The sequence below is a fragment of the Synchiropus splendidus genome, chromosome 19 (assembly GCF_027744825.2).
Source record: "Synchiropus splendidus isolate RoL2022-P1 chromosome 19, RoL_Sspl_1.0, whole genome shotgun sequence".
Classification (NCBI taxonomy): Eukaryota; Metazoa; Chordata; class Actinopteri; order Syngnathiformes; family Callionymidae; genus Synchiropus; species Synchiropus splendidus.
In genome coordinates, this window is record NC_071352.1 from 14,829,132 (window position 1) to 14,847,378 (window position 18,247).

The 18,247-nt window shown below is 52.9% G+C and overlaps 4 protein-coding genes across 12 annotated transcripts; 1 reads left to right on the plus strand and 3 right to left on the minus strand.

Moving 5' to 3' along the window:
• Position 1: 1 nt before the first annotated feature.
• utp18 (UTP18 small subunit processome component) lies at positions 2 to 2,576 on the minus strand. The gene is made up of 13 exons (XM_053851595.1): positions 2,353 to 2,576; positions 2,071 to 2,210; positions 1,844 to 1,939; positions 1,714 to 1,775; positions 1,548 to 1,642; positions 1,356 to 1,481; positions 1,111 to 1,285; positions 936 to 1,036; positions 781 to 871; positions 597 to 720; positions 361 to 535; positions 160 to 302; positions 2 to 54 (listed from the first exon to the last, which is right to left on the minus strand). Exons 1-13 carry the CDS (start codon positions 2,554 to 2,556, stop codon positions 30 to 32), a joined length of 1,557 nt encoding a protein of 518 aa, XP_053707570.1. The 5' UTR covers positions 2,557 to 2,576; the 3' UTR covers positions 2 to 29.
• A 293-nt stretch (positions 2,577 to 2,869) lies between these two features.
• Positions 2,870 to 5,247, minus strand: LOC128750961 (WAS/WASL-interacting protein family member 2-like). The gene is made up of 7 exons (XM_053851640.1): positions 5,170 to 5,247; positions 4,639 to 4,697; positions 4,286 to 4,560; positions 3,642 to 4,160; positions 3,406 to 3,579; positions 3,196 to 3,294; positions 2,870 to 3,124 (listed from the first exon to the last, which is right to left on the minus strand). The coding sequence occupies exons 4-7, from the start codon at positions 4,150 to 4,152 to the stop codon at positions 3,084 to 3,086; spliced, it is 825 nt and encodes a 274-aa protein (XP_053707615.1). The 5' UTR covers positions 4,153 to 4,160; positions 4,286 to 4,560; positions 4,639 to 4,697; positions 5,170 to 5,247; the 3' UTR covers positions 2,870 to 3,083.
• A 1,959-nt stretch (positions 5,248 to 7,206) lies between these two features.
• On the minus strand, positions 7,207 to 14,496 carry LOC128750920 (serine/threonine-protein kinase WNK4-like). Of its 9 annotated transcripts, none has more exons than XR_008413205.1 (21): positions 13,869 to 14,496; positions 13,445 to 13,751; positions 13,207 to 13,379; positions 12,852 to 13,072; positions 12,545 to 12,702; positions 12,172 to 12,480; positions 11,924 to 12,100; positions 11,789 to 11,864; positions 11,537 to 11,709; positions 11,358 to 11,431; positions 11,192 to 11,300; positions 11,013 to 11,120; positions 10,843 to 10,926; positions 10,677 to 10,737; positions 10,259 to 10,593; positions 10,175 to 10,190; positions 9,814 to 10,120; positions 9,517 to 9,734; positions 9,376 to 9,478; positions 7,477 to 9,279; positions 7,245 to 7,387 (listed from the first exon to the last, which is right to left on the minus strand). XR_008413205.1 is itself a non-coding variant. In XM_053851562.1 (20 exons), the coding sequence occupies exons 1-20, from the start codon at positions 14,078 to 14,080 to the stop codon at positions 7,358 to 7,360; spliced, it is 3,225 nt and encodes a 1,074-aa protein (XP_053707537.1). In that variant the 5' UTR covers positions 14,081 to 14,495; the 3' UTR covers positions 7,207 to 7,357. The 9 variants fall into 9 exon arrangements, 4 of the variants coding, with proteins under 4 accessions (XP_053707537.1, XP_053707540.1, XP_053707541.1 ...); XR_008413202.1 differs by having other exon boundaries at positions 9,376 to 9,452; positions 13,869 to 14,495; XR_008413203.1 differs by having other exon boundaries at positions 7,307 to 7,387; positions 9,055 to 9,279; positions 9,376 to 9,452; positions 13,869 to 14,495.
• Positions 14,497 to 14,539: 43 nt separating this feature from the next.
• On the plus strand, positions 14,540 to 17,606 carry psmd3 (proteasome 26S subunit, non-ATPase 3). Its single transcript, XM_053851597.1, has 12 exons — positions 14,540 to 14,829; positions 15,329 to 15,519; positions 15,597 to 15,737; positions 15,803 to 15,939; positions 15,999 to 16,189; positions 16,262 to 16,365; positions 16,431 to 16,545; positions 16,616 to 16,735; positions 16,800 to 16,903; positions 16,970 to 17,125; positions 17,189 to 17,239; positions 17,367 to 17,606. The coding sequence occupies exons 1-12, from the start codon at positions 14,673 to 14,675 to the stop codon at positions 17,442 to 17,444; spliced, it is 1,545 nt and encodes a 514-aa protein (XP_053707572.1). The 5' UTR covers positions 14,540 to 14,672; the 3' UTR covers positions 17,445 to 17,606.
• The last annotated feature ends 641 nt before the right edge of the window (positions 17,607 to 18,247 follow it).

Here is an 18,247-nt window from a genome sequence, read left to right on the forward strand (position 1 = left end):
AAAATGTGCTCTCTGGGACGATGATGTCATCAGAAGCTCTTGTAGTGCAGCAACCTGAAAGCACAAAGTGTTGGGGGTCAGTCCCTGAGCCACCAGTCCTGAGCGCACGTGTCGCTCCACGGCATCAAACCGGCGTCCAGCTGTGCTCGGCTCAGTCACCTGTACAGAGGGGCGTGTCCTTTGTTGTTGGCCAATGAGAAGAAGCCACTGTGAGGAGAGAAGTCCATGGCCCTGACCCGATGCACAACCTTTGACCGCGACATTGGGAAGTTGGAGAAGACGCTGAGTGAGGAGACGTGAACCTGTAGAAGACCATGATCAGCATCACCTTCATCACAACCATCATGGTCTTCCTCTCACCAGTCGTACGGCGTCGTCTTCGGCCCCTGAGGCGATGGCGAGGATCTCGGAGGAGGGGTTGAAGGCCAGGGAGGTCACAGGGGTCAGCAGGTTCATCACGGCCTTCAGAGGTTTGGGACTGCTGGAGGTCAGACAATCCTCCTGGGAGTAGATGTTGACCACACCTGACTGGGACCTGGAACAGAGGTCACATGACGACCCCGGAGACTGGACATCACAGAGGTTGGCCGACTCACCCGCAGGCCAGGTGATGTCCATCAGGTGAGGCAGCCATGGTGGTAGACCTGACACAGCCATCATCGGTGAAGCGGTTGACACATGGGCCGCCCCGAATATCCCAGACAAACACCTCCCCTTCTTCTGCTCACACACACACAGTTCATGAGTGACGAGTTCTGACGTCGTGTCAGTGACCCTTACCTGAGCTCGTGAAAAACTTGGTGCCATCCTGATTGAAGGCCACGCCCACAGCCGTCCCGTTCATCTTCACACTGCGGACCACCTCCTTGGTCTGCAGACGCACACTCACGTGAGGTTCTCTAGTCGCACACTTCCCATAGCCACCGGTCACTGACCTTGAGGGTGAGCAGGTGCAGGTATCCATTGGTTCCAGTCAACAGCAAAGTGCCCCCTTGTGGACACACAGTGAAGTCCTTCACCCTGGCTTCATTTAAACCTGCAGGCACAGACAGAGCAAGTAAACCCTCCTGACCCATCTGCAACACCCCCCACCTCACACACGCCCCTCACCTCGGATGGCGTTAACTGGAGACACCTGACCCGCCATCATGTCGTAAATGTAGAACATCTTACTGCGCATGCTGGTCGCGATGACGGACTCCCCGTCCCGGCTGAAGCGGGCCTTGTAGACTGGGAAGCGGTCCAGGTGCACGCTCTGGATCTTCGGGTTGGTCTTCCCATCCACCTGTGGAGAGACAGCCGAGGAATCGAGGTCAGTGGCGCAGACACCGCCACGACGGCTCACCACCAAGTACCTGGAAGAGAGAGACGGAGCAATCCAGACCGGCCGTCAACACCACCTGGGCCGCCGGGTGAAACTGGACCGACGTGAGTTTGTCGTCTGAAGGCCGGGCACTGTTGGCATGGAGACACCTCTTCATCTGAGGGGACACACACCTGGTAACTCCACAGGTAACATGACACACAAAAACACACACACAACTGACTCTCAGAACCCCAGAAGGTAAACGATCTGAAGACAAGAGGAAGTTTCCAGTTCTTTTCATCAGGTCATCTTCATCATCATCATCACGATCCTCATCTGAGTAAACAAAAACACAGTCATGAATATGGACAAGGATACAACTCTTTTAGCCAATAAACTTCCATCACCCGTCGGCTTTTTCTCTGAAATGTCAGCCCACGAGGGACGTCCGCCCATCACCTTTTGGAACCTGCACACACACACGCATCAGTACAGTCCCTGTCATGTGTGTTACAGTGTAGTGCTGCATGGACTCACTGCTCTCGCATCCTCTCCTGGAGAGAGTGTTTGCTCATCTTCCTCTCAGCTTCTCCTTTCATCAGGTTTTTACGGAAACGATGCGTCATGTCCACCCTGAGGTCACACACACGCACAGTTCTTTCATGGGGCAGAACGTGACCTTTAAATTTCAACTTTCTTCTCAGAAATCAGGTCGGTGAAGAGACTGTAGAAGCTGTTTTCTCGTTGTCGTTCATGACACATACTCCTCTTCCAGGTGATCGTCTTCATCCACCCAGGCAGCTGCTAGGACTGGACGACGCTGTTGCTCTTCTTCTTCTTCCTCCTCCTCCTCCTGATGCAGCAGCTGCTCCTCTTCATCTTCCTCAGGCGCTTGCTCATCTCTCTGTTAACAACACATCGGTGTCAGTAAGGTCTGACTCCTGCTGAAAACAAAGCCACTTCGACTGTGCTGACTTGTGAGGTCAGAAGGAATTTGATCGAGCATCTTCATCCTGCTGCAGTGAACTCCTGCTGACGTCATTTACCTGCACCAGCCTGCCCAGCAGCTCTTCCTCTGCCCCAAAAACAAGGTCCTCGAGCAGCTTCACGGATTCGTCCTCTCGCCCGAGCTCCCGTAGCCGCCTCCGGTTCTCCTGCTGCTTCTGAGTCTCATCCTCCGGAGTGTTTGCTGTGAGTTTGGCCCGCTTGCTGGCTGTGGGCGCTTCAGTCACGGGCTCCTCGTCCGCCATGTTTACGCACGTATATCAACACGTGGGGCTGCTGTGACGTACTTCCGTTGAAGTATGTTACCCAAGCGCCATCTATCGGCGCCCCTTTGTAGCTTCTGCACCTCAAAATATCGAGGAACCCGTTTAAAAAGGCATCCTGTTTTATTTAACGTTGCTTGTTCTTATTTTTCCTTCTTCTTTTAGTCCCAGTTTTGTGCATCCACTCTGATGAAAAATATTCCGTATATTTTCCTCCACAACAAGACCATAAATATGCTTTTCAGATTCATTACGACCACATGAGTGTTTTCCCATCTTCAGAGTTTATTGACAGAAGGTGGACGCATGAATTCAGAAGAAGTAACAGTAGCAGCGCGTTGCAGGTAAGTCACACACCAACATGCAGAATTAGGCGGCGCAAAACAGGATATTTGCCACGTCCATGAAGTCACAGCTTCAACGTCGAGTCAACTTCCGGAAGACCTGTCAAGGAGTTCAGTCTGACACTGATCAGGAGCCACACCTGAGTTCAGGTGAGCCCGGGAGAGTCACCTGCCTACAGGGGGCAGTGGCGGCGCTCCTCTCATCACTGAAATCACAAGAACAGTTAGGATTTTCCTCGGTATTCCGATCACAGCAGAAACTAAGATGCAGGATCACCTTTTTGGGCTTTGCTGGGGTAAACATTAGTCAGCAGTTTGAAGATCTCAGGTGGAGGAAAATCCTCAACTCGATGGAACGAAAATCTGGACTCAAACTCTGGGGAGAGACAAAAGAGAGACAGGTGAAGGAGGAGATGAGTGAGAGACGGAAGGAGACGAAGAGGAGAGGGGGGAGAAAAGAGGAGCGACAGGGACGGGGAGGACTCACCGGCGTTCAAGGAAGAAGCGGAGCAAGTAGGGGAGGCATTTCCACTTTGGGGTGGAGGAGGAGGGGGAGGTGCGGGGGGCTTGACTCTAACTGGGTGGTCAGAAGGAAGGGAGGGGCTTCCAAGTGACCTGACAGGAGGAGGGGGCGGGGCTTCCCTGACGTGGACAGGAGGAGCTGGGGAGAAAATCTTGGTTATGTGATCCAAAACATTCATCAACAAGAGTTAACACTTGTACCTGTTGTCTCTCGGCAGGGGGGGTGCGGCGCCCTAGGAGCCTCCTGATGGCAGGACACCGGTGATGAGGAGGGAGGAGGTGGCGCCATGCCTCGAGTGGGGGTGTGGCCTCCAGGCGAGCTCGCTTTCCTCCTATGGCTGACCGAGACTTGGTGTTGCAGGTCTGATCCTGAGTCACTGCCCGCTGCTGAAAGCGATACAGGAGCCCCACAAGGCGCAGCAGGCAGAGGGTTTCCTCCGGAGGTGGGGGGACGCCGGCGGTTTCCAGGCGACGGGGGAGGTTTGGATGGCAGAGGAGGGGTGCTGTTTGGTGTTGAAAGGAAAGTCTTCTGTTTGTGGTAGGGGGACAGAGATGGAGGAGAGGGAGCGGTGCCCCGGCGTGAGCCAGGTGGCAGGGGGTTGGGAGTAGAAGGGACAGAGTCCGACGCTCCAAAAGGGGACTGGTGGTCCCTGACATCAAGGTGCTGAACTGCTGGGCTTGGTGCCACAACATGGGTCACTGGACGGGCCATAGAGGTTTCTGTGAATCAATGTTGAAGTTGCGTTGCTGTTGTTATTCTCATGGGAACAGTTGCTATGGTTACCATCATCATGTCTACGTTTGCTATTGTCATCAGCTGGATGCAGACAGAGGGGTGGTCTTACTCTCTTGTGATGCTCCCAGTGCAGGAGGCTGTGCCACTGGAGGAGGTGAGGGCAGCTGCTGAGCAGGGGGTGTGGTCTTCTGGTGCAGGTACTGGTACAGGCGGAGGTAAGGATGCTCTGAAACGGAGGCCGCAGCTGCTGTGTCCGAGTTTCCATCCAGCTGTGACTCTCTGTGGAGTCGCGCCGGCGCTGTCTCCCGTGAAAACGGCCCCGGAGGGGTGTCTGTGGGGGGTGTGCCTCGTCTGTTGACTGCCTCTGGGTTAAAGGGGGAGGACCTGGTCTGGACAAAAGCAGAGCAGCAACTGTGTGGAGATGTGGACCCGATATTCTGACGCCACTCACACGAACTTCACCTGGAAGGCGGACGGACGATCTCCAGGTGGAGGAGGGGGAGAGGTGGGCATCCTGCCACCTGAAACGCACTTTCATCAGAACACAGTATCCGGTCTGAATCTGGACTGGAATCTCAGAGAAAGCAGCTGTCAGTTCCCTCAGTCAATGTGGGAACATTGATGGTCAGCTCTTTTGTCCGGACCTGGTCGGTTCCTGGTCCTTGCTGTGACCCAAGTCATGAGCCTGGCTCAGAACCATTCAATGTCTCAGCCCTGATTCTGGTACTTCCCAGTGATGCTAGTGGAAATCCCGCTATAATCAGTTACGATTATGCTCCGTTTCAAATTCTCTCTCCAGTCTCGGACCAGCCCTGGTTTGGACCTAGGTCGCGATATAATTAGTGGAAGTGCAGGTTCTGGTCCAGTTCCAGGATGAAGCTTTAGTCGCAGCTCCTCACGTCGCTGCTATTGTATTTTTGAATCTCCGTCAAGCCAGGTTCGTTTCGGACCGGAGCATCCGCCCCGTCTCGCCCTGCACGCGGAATGACTTACCACAGAGCCAGGGCGCCAATCTCCGATGTCCGGTCGGTACCGGTCACGTCCCTTTCGTCCGGGTGCGGCAGATCTGTTGCTAGCTGTTAGCAGTTAGCTTCTTTACGTCTCACAAATCTCCGTCTACACACAGCGCGTCACGTGACCGGCGCGGTCATTGCGACTCTGACGTCACGACCTTGGTTCTTGCCATTTGCTGGTTCAGATAATGACGTGCTATTGACGGCGTTTTACACATGAATTTGAAGGTTCTGGTTCTAAAGGACTGGACTTTGACCTCTGACCTAAGATCATAGAACAATGATGTGAATGAATCTGCAGTTTTATGCATCAAAAGTGGAACCGTCTCGGGGCCCGTTTCTTTAAAAGCGGTCCTGCAGTTAAGCTGTGATCAAGTTTGATCAGAACCAGTGAAAGACTGAGAGCAAACTTGAAGGACAGCAAGAGGAGACTAGGAAGAGCCCAAGGGGATGAGGAAGGAGAATCCGAGGAGTGAGACAGCAGTCCACACAACTGGTGTTGTTTCATGAATGGAGAAGAAAAGGTTGTGCAGATTCAAATACACATGAGCCAACATACAAAAAGAGACTGGCTGCATCAAACCTGGCTCATAAATAAAGACAACAAATTCACGTTGATGATTTTTATTGATAGCGATCAGACAGGCACAAAGCTTGAGCAGCTTGAGATTGCTTTTAGCATGCCAGCGTTTCACAGCAGAAGACAGGAACCCTCGTCTGCAGGGGATGCTACGGGTTGTAATGTTCCAGCTTCATCTCGCAGCTCTCCCCATAATATCCTGGGTTACACTCGCAAATCCCCACCACATTCACCAACTTGCAGACGCCGTGCCCACAGCGTCTCCCGACGCAGTCGTCCTTCAGCGTCGCGTCTCTGGCGCTCCTCATCATGGCGAAAAACCTGTGCTTTCTGAAACGACCTTGACACGCCCCCTTGTGGAAGTAGGTGGCCGTCTGACCCCAGGGGTCAACGTAAGGAAAGATGGCCGACTGGCCGTCCAGGCTCTGGGTGTCCTCACCTTTGAAGATGTGGACGGCAGAGATCCAGTCGACCAGTTGGGCCCCTGCCACCGTGAGGCTGCACGTGTTGAGTCTTTCCAGGACCTTGTCACATGGTGTTTTTGTTGGGACACAACTATTAATGGCCTCTCTCACCTCAGTGACCTGTAAGTTGTCCCCCCTCAGCTGCCAGTGCACCGCCACATTCAGCTTCTCGTCCGTCCAGAACCTCTCAAATGACATGATGTGCTTGTTTTCACGGATCACATGCTTCACATCCTTGGTTTTGTAGAGGACAACAAACCAGTCGTAAAATCTGTAGGTGCTGGCAAAGAAGGTGCGGATTTCAGTGGCCACGGTTTGATAATCCTTCTCCTTCTTTTTCAGCTGTCCGGTCACCTCGGGGTTCAACAGCCGATTCAGGTCCTCCTTAACAGATGTCTCGATCTGAGACAAGCAATGCTCACGGACCTTGAACACAGCCACTGCGGACTTGTACGTCACTTCATCAATGTGGCTGAGACGTGCCGGGGTGTTGTCCTTACTGAGCTCGTAGTACAATTTGTTCAGCATGTTGCCAAAGTATACAAATTTGTTGGACCAGATGATGAAATCTTCCAGCTCGTTGTCATGGCAGTGGGTTGTCTGAGCTAACAGTGCCTGAAACTTGTTATCAGCCAGCTTGTTGGACAGCTTGTCAGTGTCCATAACGTGGGTGGAAAAAAACAGAATGAACTTATCATTTAGCTTTTTGATGTCCTGCTCGTTTCCCACTGACAGCAAATCCTTGCTGTAGACCTGGTAGTGGTCCCAGGCTGCTTCGATGTTGGCCACATACTGGTGGATGGGGTTCGCATTCATCATCTGCATGACGTGCTGGTCAAACATACTCAGTTTCAGGTCTTTTATCTGGGCCTGGATTTCCTTCAGCTCATTCGGGCTCCTTCTTTTGTGCACAATGGATGCCACCAACAGAGGGAAGTCCACGACAGCAGCGACGATCGACCCCGCTACTGGGATCATGGTCAGGTAGGGTCGCAGGATCAAGCGGTATTCATTGACATTGGCCAAGAAAAGCTTGGTCCCATCCTTGAGGTTCTTCTTCCACTGGCCCGGGTTCTTCAGCTTGTTCTCGAGCACAGAATCTGTGACATCGATGAGCACAGCCATCAGGAGGAGGAGCCAAAGATGCCGCATATCTGGAACAAAATTGCAACATGGAAATGGCAGCATAAACAAAACAGCAACTGGCAAGTAAACAGTCAACATAAATAAACAGCACACAGACCAACAAGCAGGTGGAGAAACAGGGCCGGAACGGAACACAGTCCTCAACTGCTCCTTCAAGTCGCTGCTGAGATGTTTTGTCCAAGTCTACGCTTTTAAACACATCCCCATCCAGAACCCGCCCACATCCAGAACCTGTCCACACCCAGTACCAGCCCACAGGCAAGCCGGCTCCATTCCCTTTTTTGGTGAAGATACAGAAAAATAAAGGCAATGAACAAAAAGTCTCAAGGTCACATCGAGAGGCAACGGTGCGTGAGCCACCCAGACATCACCACAATTGCAATAGAGACGGTCCGGCATGTGGTTCCAGTCGGGACTACCAGAGAGAGCAGGTGTGACACAGAATTGGTGGCAGCTCAGAGTGACCCCTGGGTTGGGGGTCTTACACAGGTGAATCCCAAATCCTGCTCCAACTGAACAGGAACAGTTTAACCTACTAGGTGTCTGAAGACCTTCACCAGTTGATGGTCAGTCTGGTGCAGCTACTTTGGTTGGAGCGCAAACCTGGACCCACACAGCCCTTTGGGATTCAGTTTGACTCCCCTGATGTGGATGACGAAAATACTCACACAGTCTCCAGTGTGACTGTAAAACTCACTGCTGTGGGAACAAACTATATTTCTGCACTTGGAGAGCTCTGGCTAAAAAGTAGCCTTAGCAACAAAAAAAAAAGAAAATGAATAAAAGTATGTGACATAGAGTCAGTCAGTCAAACGTGGGGTCACAGAACTGGTGTGGCAACACCACGCAGGTTCTGAGGATGCCATTACACAATCTACCACCGTTAGATTGTGACACCAAACAGGTAAACAAGCAGAAGTTTAGAGAAGGCTTATCAACGATTACACAAAGGCAAGTCATTCTTCCGTCTCTGTACGTGAGCATGTGCCAAGTGTGTGCACGCACATGCATGTGTGTGTGGGCATGTTTTGCCTTACATGGGAGTACCAAATCTTGACAAGTCACCTTCTTGTCAGGAGATTTTGGCCTGTCCACACAAGGTTTAAAAGGTTAAAACGCCTTTAAAAGTAGTTTATAATTATTGTGCGCAAGTTTGGTTCAGAGTCCTTGTTAAGGTTAGCCATTTGTTTTGGATGGTAAGTTAAGGGTGAGAGACTGGGGAAAGGGTTATGGCCATGAGAGGTCCTCACACAAATAGCAAAACAAACATGCACGTGTGTGTGCGAGAGGGAATGTCTGACAGCATAAACAATAAAAAAAAAAAAAACAATATCAATTAAAGTCCTTCCTAGTCCAACATGAAGGTCTGTGTGTGTGAAAAGTGCCTGCACACATTTTGTCGTCTTTTGTTACATTTATTTGTATAATTTCACAACCCAAAGTGCAGAAAGTGATTGAAGAATAGATTTAGCACAGCAAAAATAAAATAGAAGAATATAAAGTACAAGTAGCCTGTGTGTGCCACAGTAGAAGAAAACCCTCTACCTCGCCCTCAGCCATCCCCAAAGGGCCGTCCTGTGGTCCACACAAACACAGGACCAGGGGATGCTGGGAGCAGAGGGCGCACTGGAGGCTCACTCTGAACAGGAAGCAGCAGGCGCTCAACCCCCCCCACCTCAGTGACAGACCGATCAGGAAGTATTTCCAGGCTCGGATGAAGGAGAGAAATGAGTTTGAACCATCTGTGACGTCACTTCCTCTCAGTTCACACAGGCATCCAGAGTTCGAAACACACCACGCGGCCGGTTCCCATCAGACAGACTCATCACATGTGGGGAGCATCCAGCGGGGGTGGTCCGGGTGTCCGGACACAAACAAACCAGAGAGGGCGAGGTGATTACTGGGGAAGCACATGTAAACATAGCAGTTGAGAATCATACACTCTGACACACACATGAATGAGAACACACACATAGACACACCCAGACACACTCACCATCCAGGTGTGATGAGTCGCGAACGTCACCCCCCGCCCAGCCTTAAAGTGCGCCTCCCTGCTGTTCCTCATGATACCTGGAGAAGGATCGGAGTCAAGTGACCTTGAGAAGGGTGTCACACTAGGTGGTCAGGGACTCACCTGTTGGAGCTGCCGAGTCCCTCTGCACACTGCTGCGGCGTTGAGGGGGCGGGTTCCGAGGGGGCAGGTTCCCTGATTTGGAAAGACGGCGCTGCCGTTGGTTCAACATGGCGGCAGGAGGGAAGACACCAGGGGGCGGTGTCTTGCCCATCGACTGGTACAGGTGCACAATCTCCTGCTTCTGACTGGCCTGCAGAGACTCCACCTCAGCCAGGTGCCTGGGAGAGGAGTGGTGGTGGTGAGGGGGAGGGGAGGTGTCATGTGACTCCATGGTGAACCTGGATTATTTGGACTCACTTCTCACGCAGCTGCTTTAGCTCCGCCCACGAGTCCTCGTATTCACTGTCCGACTCCTCTGAGGTGACACTGGACGCTGAGCCAGTAAGCTCCTCCCCTTCCTTGCTCCCCTCTGGCCCCTCATCCAGTGCCCCCCTCTGTCCGAGCATCAGGTCGTCGTCACTGCTGTCAGAGCTCGTGGAATCCAGGCTCAATGAGGGAGGGGGGGAGCGGGCAGTGGGCGTGGCATTGTTAAAGGGGTGTGGCTCAACACGCACACCTGGAATGGTTTTCGAGGTAGAAACCTGGAAGCGTCCGACTGTGGAAACTGAAAAAGACTTCGGTCACACAAAAACAGACGCACAAACTAATACTGTCTCACCAGCAGGGGGCGGGGCCTACGAGAAAGGAAGTCTCATCAGTTGTTGTACTCAAACAGTGAAATGGAAAGCTCAGAGAATCTTACCGATCCTGGACTGTTGGACTCCAGGTGACGCCGACGGGGGGCGGGGCCTGACTGAGAGTCCGACAAAGACGGTGCAGTTGAGGAAGCTTGAGCCGGGAGGGGCGGCAGGAAGGACTGAGCCACATTCACTGCCATAGACAAGAAGTTGGCCACAGAGAGGAGGGACTGGTCGGAGGGGCGAGGCCAGAGAGGAGGGGTCGCCACAGAGGGAGAGAGGTCAGGGCTCCAGGTGGGGGCCTGGGGTGACATGTAGGGAGAGTATGGTGGGCTATACTGTGAAAGAAAGGGCAGGGGTGGAGGGCGGACTGGCTCTCGGTGGGGCCTTCGGGTGTTGCCTGAGTGAGAAGAGGAGAGTTCCATGTTTCAAATGTGTCTTTCATCATCCCTGAAGCTCATAGAGAGGGGGCTGTTCAGTCACCTGGGAGATGAGAAGGGGACGGAGCTGGAGCAAGGGGTGGAGCTGCAGAAGGTCTGGAGGTCTGCAGGAGAGTTTCCCCGATTAAGAATGAGTCAGTGTGTAAGAGAGAGAGAGACGCGCCTTTCCCCGCTCCCACACAGAGGCTCCTCCACCAGTCAAGACTCACCACAGACTCCGCTCTAGCGATGATGTCATTCATCTGATGGATGAAATCCTGGCGTTCGTCCGGGAGAATGAAGTCTCTGAGGATCTGACCAGCACACACCAGAGAAAACTCACACACTAACCTACAGAGCTAAGTACAGCGACACACACACAGCACTGTGACAGCCTCACCATGGCTGCAGCGATGTCTTCAGGATTGTCTCCATCCAGGTCGAACTTGAACGTGACGATTTTACCGTTGTGAGTCTCCAGGTGAGACTCCACCACCCTGTCAGACACCTGCACACACACACATCAGCATGTCCATCACAGGACTTGTACACCTGTGTGTGTGTGTGTTTGTGTGTTACCGTGATCATCTTCAGGCGAGTTCTGGGCCGCCTCTTCGGCCGCTCCTTTCTCCTCTCTGTTTGGCCCTCAGCGCTGTCACTCAAACCCGAGGTCACGTCCGACGTGTGGCTGTCAACACGCACAGCTAGCTACTTTGGCTTTGTAACATGATGCTTTGTTATTTACCTGTCGGCAGGTGAGGAGAACCCGGTGAGCGACTTGGACACTGAGCCTTGGGGACTTTGGGAAACTGTGATGCTCTGGAATGACACCATTCTCTTAGTCTGCTCTAGCCTTGCTCTTGATGCGCCACTCGAGCGGGGCCTCTAGCCTCCACACAGCCGTCGCTATAGCTAGCTGCTCACCTTCGGGTATCGGAAGACAGGGAAAGGTGGAGCCTTGGACCTCTGCTTTATTGGAGCGTGGTGAGCAGGAACGGAGAATTGGGGCCGGGGCCACTTGATTGACAGATCGGGACGACTCAGCTGAGGTGTGGGTGTGGCTTCTCCCATGGTGGAGTTGCTCCACTTGGCCACAGCTAGCGAGACAGGAGGACAATAATTATCAAGCCAAGTTCATTGGTTATTACATTGGTATTATTACAATTCCTCACTCACATGCTGTGGCCGTTGGTGTCACCGCTGGCGTCCACGTGAGTGGCGACGCAGGTGTCGCACTGACATCCGAGTCCCTCTGCAAAGGTCAAAGGTGTTTGACACATGCTGCTCCTAGCCAGGAGGCGCTGTGCGTACCTGGACGCTCAGATGAGCACTTGATGGTTTCGGATCCACATCATCCTCTGATTGGACGGCGGACTTTTCCTGAAGCCGCCACTGTCTCTCCCGTTTAAAATGAATGGCATTCACTCGTATCCTGATTGCCGTGGCAACAAGTTTGTAGTCAGCTTCCGAGACAAAGCCCAGGACCACCTGAGGAGCACAAAAGCCGAACCTCACCGTCAGCCATGTGTCAGGCTTGTGTTGGTGTGAGGGTGGGCTACCATCTCCTGAGCCACCTCCTCGGGGACATCCTTGTATGGCTCAAACCGGAACTCGATGGCGGCGCTATCTTTGTACTTCCCGTGCAGCTTCCTTTCCCCCTCCATACGAAGCCACAGCTTCAGCGCCCCCTTCTGGCCATCGTCATCCTCCGCCAGCTCCACACTGACTCCCTGCTGCTCCTGGAAGAACGGCTGATCGAGCAGCTCCTGGACGGTGAAACGCTCCGAGCTCCTTGTGCAGATGCAGCTGTCGATGATGCTACGAAGCTCTGCCTCTTTGACTTTGTAGAAACTGTCTGGTTTGATTCCCTGCAACACAGAAGGTTGCATGTCACCACCGTCATGACAATAAGTTACTGACGGTCTGACTCACATTGGTGACCTTGCGGTAAATCTGGGCAGCATTTTGACATTCCGAGTAAGGATAGTCAGAGGTGGCCATCTCAAGAAGACACATGCCGAAGGCGTAGACGTCCACAGCTTCATCGTACTTCTCCTCGTACATCTCTGGAGCCATGAACTCCGGAGTTCCTGGTGAAAACATGAAGCACAACAGTGACTGATCAGGACCCGATTTAAATATATTCATTTATAAACAGTGGAGAACCTCTGCTCTAAGTGTTCCTGAACTTTCTATCTGTTCATGACCTTGATCTATCCAAGGTCATGACCTCACTCACCAATCACACTTTTGGCAAATGAGGCCTTCTTCAGTGTGGCGAGGCCCAGGTCTCCAATCTTGACGGAGGCGCTTGGTCCGGTGATGAACACGTTGTCACACTTGAGGTCTCGATGAAGGATTGGGGGACTTCGTGAGTGCAAGAAGAAGAGACCCCTCAGAATCTGGCCGCTCCAGCGCCGGAGCAGCTTCATCTTCACTGGCCGAAACCTGCGGAGGTAGCTGGTGCCGAGACACGTGCACGGTGAGTGTGTGTGTATCACAATCAGGAGCTGGCGTGCGGAACTTCGTCCTGCAGAGTCACTTATCTCTGCCAAACACCTGTAGGTTGCGTGTGTGTGTGTGTGTGTCCTCACGTCTTCAAGGTTCCTGATGTCATCAACTCGGTCACCAGCACAGTGCGCCTGTGTCCCTTTAACACAAACTTCCAGGAATCGTAGAAGCGGACGATGTTGGGGTGCTGGAGCTTCTTCAGCATGTCCACCTCCTCACTGAAGCGCTGGCGCTCCAACTTGCTGAGTCGCTGCGTCTGTCCCCGAGACACACAGCTCAGCCCCGGAGCAGCATTGTGTGTGTGTGTGTGTGCGTCTGTACCTGCAGCTCACACCATGCCACCTCCAAGGTCGTCTCCGTGTCCAGTCCCTTGTAAACGGTTTTGAAGGACCCATGTCCGATCTCAATGTTGAACTTGAGGAAGCGTCCGTCAGGGGAGGTGGCGGCTGCTCGGGTCTCCTCCTCATCCCTCTGTTGCTCTGAGCCAGGTGGTGCCTCCTCCGAGTCGGAGCTGTCATCCTGTTGACTGAATGGAGGTCCAGGCTCTGTGGTGAGACTGTTCACCATCACCGGTTGGAGAGTGGGAGACTGGTCCTCTTTGTAGGGGTTCCTGGACCACATGTTGGACCTACACAGTTTAAAGCTCGTACTTACTCTCAGAATTGAGTCAGGAACCAGGTGAGTCCTGGTGTCAGACGTTGATGAACACCACCACATCCGTTATAACTTATCCAATGAGACTTACCGAGCCAGTGAGGGCCAGAACCAGGGTCTGACCTGGCAGGAACGTGACACCACTGAAGTAATATCAGTGTGTGTTATCAGCTGGGAACACGCACCCAACCCCGCCTTCCAACCATCTACCACAAACATCTGTCTGAACCCTAAACTACACCATGACATGTTCTGTTCGGATGCAGTCCCAACTCGGAACCTCTTTTTGTCCACCATGACCATGAATGTTCCTCAGGAGATGCCGTCTTCAGTCCTTCAGCTCATGGTCTTTTGGGCCTTGGAGAACTTTCCACTTTTCCTTCCAGGACTTTTGCAATTGCCTTCCACAGTTCACAAACCTCCGATATAAGACAGCCAATACTCAGGGAGAGATTGTCTCTCACTGTCCTGTGATGGATTGGACGCGTACAAATGTTTGTTAGTCAACAGACAAGTATAAAGTTGTACTCCCAGTTGTGTTATACCCAGTGATCAGTGAGTTCTCAAAAATCTCACATTTGCAGATATGAAACAATGCAAAGCCAGTTTAAATTACAATGTTTGAAGCAAGCTATTCTCGTCACAAACTTCAAACGATTATTTTTCGAACAGGACAAATCGATTATTTATCCCAATGTGAGTCCGATAGTGGCGCAGCTGAACAAATTATGGGCAATCGACTACTCCTGTCTGACAGGCGGCGCTCTCCTCCCACAAGCCTTTGCGCTGCTCGAATCTGCTCAGTCATTGTGCATCTACCACTGTGTTGTTTCTGTAGCCGACTGCGAAGTTCTGTATTACTGATCCAAACCAAGATCTTCGTCTCCGATACACGATGAAGGAGACTACGGCCAAACGACGAGAGAAAGCCGCAGGACGGGACTCTAAAGCCGAAAAGCTCAAAGAGCCGGAGCCGCAGGATGTTGAGATGCCGGAGGAGGATGCAGCTAACGCGGCTAAACCAAAAGAGCTGGACAGTCTGACTCTGGACGGTAACATCCGAACTTTCATCGAACATTAAACAGACTCGTAGAGCTCGCGACTGGTGTCTGGTTGTGGGAGGCGATGTGACGACGGGGAGCCAGGTCACGGCATAGTGACCGATTAGCATGTTAGCTTAGCCATCTGTAGTGGTGTTGTTGACGGATCTGAAACTTAGCTGTTGGACCCATTGAACTGTTACTCATATATTGACATTATCAACATCCAACGAGCAAATTAACTGGAAATCCTGATGACCTCAATTTAGAGGGAATAGAGTTTAAGTATGATCCTTCTCGCCAACGTAGAAAGGTGCTCGAGCTCGACATGACCGTGCAGCTGTGCTCATGACAACACGCACTAGTGTCATGAACTCCAGTACAGTAATAGTGAGTCAAGTTTGTGTTGTTTGCCCAACATTCTGCTGGTCAGAGATGCGCCTTGCAGCTCAGTCGGATGCTGCCTGTGGGTTACGCACCAGTGTGTCTGACTCTCTGTTGTGCGACGCAGACATCCGGGAACATGTGAAGCAGATCGAGCGGGCAGTATCAGGAAAGGAGCCTCGCTTTGTGATGAGAGCTCTGCGGGCGCTGCCGTCCACCAGCCGACGTCTCAATGCCACCGTCCTGCACAAGTCCATCACTGGCTTCTTCACCTCCAACACGTCCACCAGGGATTTTCTGCTGGGCTTCCTGGAGGAGGTGAGGTGCCCTATGCCTGCAGCCACTCAGGCTCCTCCATCTTCCAGAACTGATGTGTGCGTGTGCTCGTTTTACAGCCGATGGACTTGGCGGATGGAGACCTTCAGTTTCGACCCCGGACCGGGAAGTCTGCGTCAACTCCTCTCCTGCCGGAGGTGGAGGCGTACCTGCAACTGTTGCTGGTGGTGTACCTGACTCACAATCAGAGGTACACTCAGGTGAGCGTGGGAGCCTTCCTCCTCTGAATGCGGCAACATTGTGGCTGATGACGTTGTGTTTTCAGGCCCAGAAGGTTTCTGACGACCTCCTTCAGAAAATCAGCTCAAAGAACCGACGGGCTTTGGACCTGGTGGCTGCCAAGTGTTACTACTACCATGCCAGAGTTTATGAGTTCCTGCAGCAGTTCCACACCATCCGCAGGTGCCTCCAGCCGTCTGCCCTGCCAGTGTGTGTGAGATTAACTGTGTGACTGTGTGCAGCTTCCTCCACACCCGTCTGCGAACCGCTACTCTGCGTCACGACTTCGATGGACAGGCTGTCCTGCTCAACCTGCTGCTGAGAAACTACCTGAGCTACAACCTGTATGACCAGGCGGAGAAGCTGGTGTCCAAGTCTGTGTTCCCTGAGCTCGCCAACAACAACGAGTGGGCCCGCTACCTCTACTACACCGGTACCGACCTTGAGCATCACGTGTTAGGTCCTGGTGCCGCTGCCCGCCTGACTGCTGTCATGTTACCTGCAGGTCGGATCAAGGCCATACAGCTGGAGTATTCAGAAGCTCGCCGCACCCTCACCAACGCGCTGAGGAAAGCTCCTCAACACACTGCTGTGGGATTCAAACAGACGGTAGGATGTGGCTGCCTGACACCGTGGCGTTGCCACGATTTGCTGCTGACTTGACTCTCCTTCAGGTTCACAAGCTCCTGGTCGTGGTGGAGTTGTTGTTAGGAGAAATTCCAGACAGGCTTCAGTTCCGCCAGCCATCTCTCAAGCGATCCCTGATGCCGTACTTCCTGTTGACCCAGGGTCAGTAGCTGCCAACCATCGTCGCCCGTCACGCTCCGTGTTTGTGCCTGAACTTGTCACCCGTGTGCAGCGGTGAGAACGGGGAACTTGGCCAAGTTCAATCAGGTGTTGGAGCAGTTTGGCGGGAAGTTCCAGACGGACGGCACCTACACGCTGATCATCCGCCTGAGACACAACGTCATCAAGACTGGTGAGCCAATCCGAGCCCGAGTGCTCCGCCACGGATCCCCCTCATCCGCACGTGTCGTCTGCAGGCGTGAGGATGATCAGTCTGTCCTACTCCCGGATCTCTCTGGCCGACATCGCCCAGAAGCTGCAGCTGGACAGTCCGGAGGACGCCGAGTTCATTGTTGCTAAGGTAACAGGAGGGTGTGTCTGAGCCAGTGTTGGTAATGCTGCGGAGTCATGCCGGCGCTCTCTGAAGGCGATCCGTGACGGGGTGATCGAGGCCAGCATTAACCACGAGAAAGGCTTTGTCCAGTCGAAAGAGACCATGGACATCTACGGAACCAGAGAACCTCAGCTGGCCTTTCACCAGAGAATCTCTTTCTGTCTGGACATACACAACATGTCTGTGAAGGTGCGTTGCCACTCGCGCCAAAGCTCTGGCCCGAGACACACTAAATTGTATCGTTTGTTTCAGGCCATGAGGTTTCCACCGAAAGCTTACAACAAAGACCTGGAGTCAGCAGAGGTAAAACAAACACACACACACACACACCATCTTAAATACAAAACATATTTAGAGTTACAAAAATTAAATATATATAAAAAAACTACTTTAAATAGAACATCTTAAATAGACAAATTGTGTGTCGCAGGAGCGTCGGGAACGAGAGCAGCAGGATCTTGAGTTTGCCAAAGAGATGGCGGAAGACGACGATGACAGTTTCCCATGATGCTCTCTGCTGAAGACCCACTCTCTTTTCGTGTGCTTGTGCGCGTGCATTGTGTCGTTTGTGCGAGTGTGTGACATGCATGGTAACTTCCTCCTCCGCTCTCCAGTTCAGATTCCACCTGTCTGGACTCTTGGAACAATAAAGTTTCTGGAAATTGGAGCCAGTTTGTTGTCTCTCATGTACTCCACGCCGTGACATGATGGCCATCATCGGTGCAGCTGACAGGAACCGCAGGAGGTTCCTCTGACCTGCTGGATTCACACAGCAGTTCTTGACCCGTCAGGTCGTGCTGGGGCTGGGGGATGCGACCGGGTGCAACCTGTAGGTGGCGATAGCTCTCAGGCTGCGCATCAGGTCATGACAGAAGGAGTGTAGCTTCAGCAGCACCATGTGAATAGCCAGCTGGACCTGGTAGTCATCATGAAGCGTGTCTGTGAGGGCAGGAAGGTTCTGGAGCGCTGCGTCGCCGAGCCGGCCCGTGTCCTTAATCTGGAACGACCCATGCCGTTAGACCACTGCTGCAGCCGGACAGGCGAGCGCTGTCGTACCTTGGTGATGTGGGTGTGAAGGTCCCGGAGGTCCAGTCCGAGGTCCCTTAAGCCGGGCTCATTCTTGGAAAGGACCTGGAGCATGTTGTGGTAGAGCTGTGCCCCTGACATCATGTGACCCACGCACAAGTCCTGCAGGTGGAGATGCCACACTGAGCCTTTGCATGTCAGTCTGTTTTAACTGTCCTCTGGAGGGCGCACTCACCAGGGTGAAGCTGTCAGATGGTGGCTTGAGGACTGGGTGCGAGGGGATAC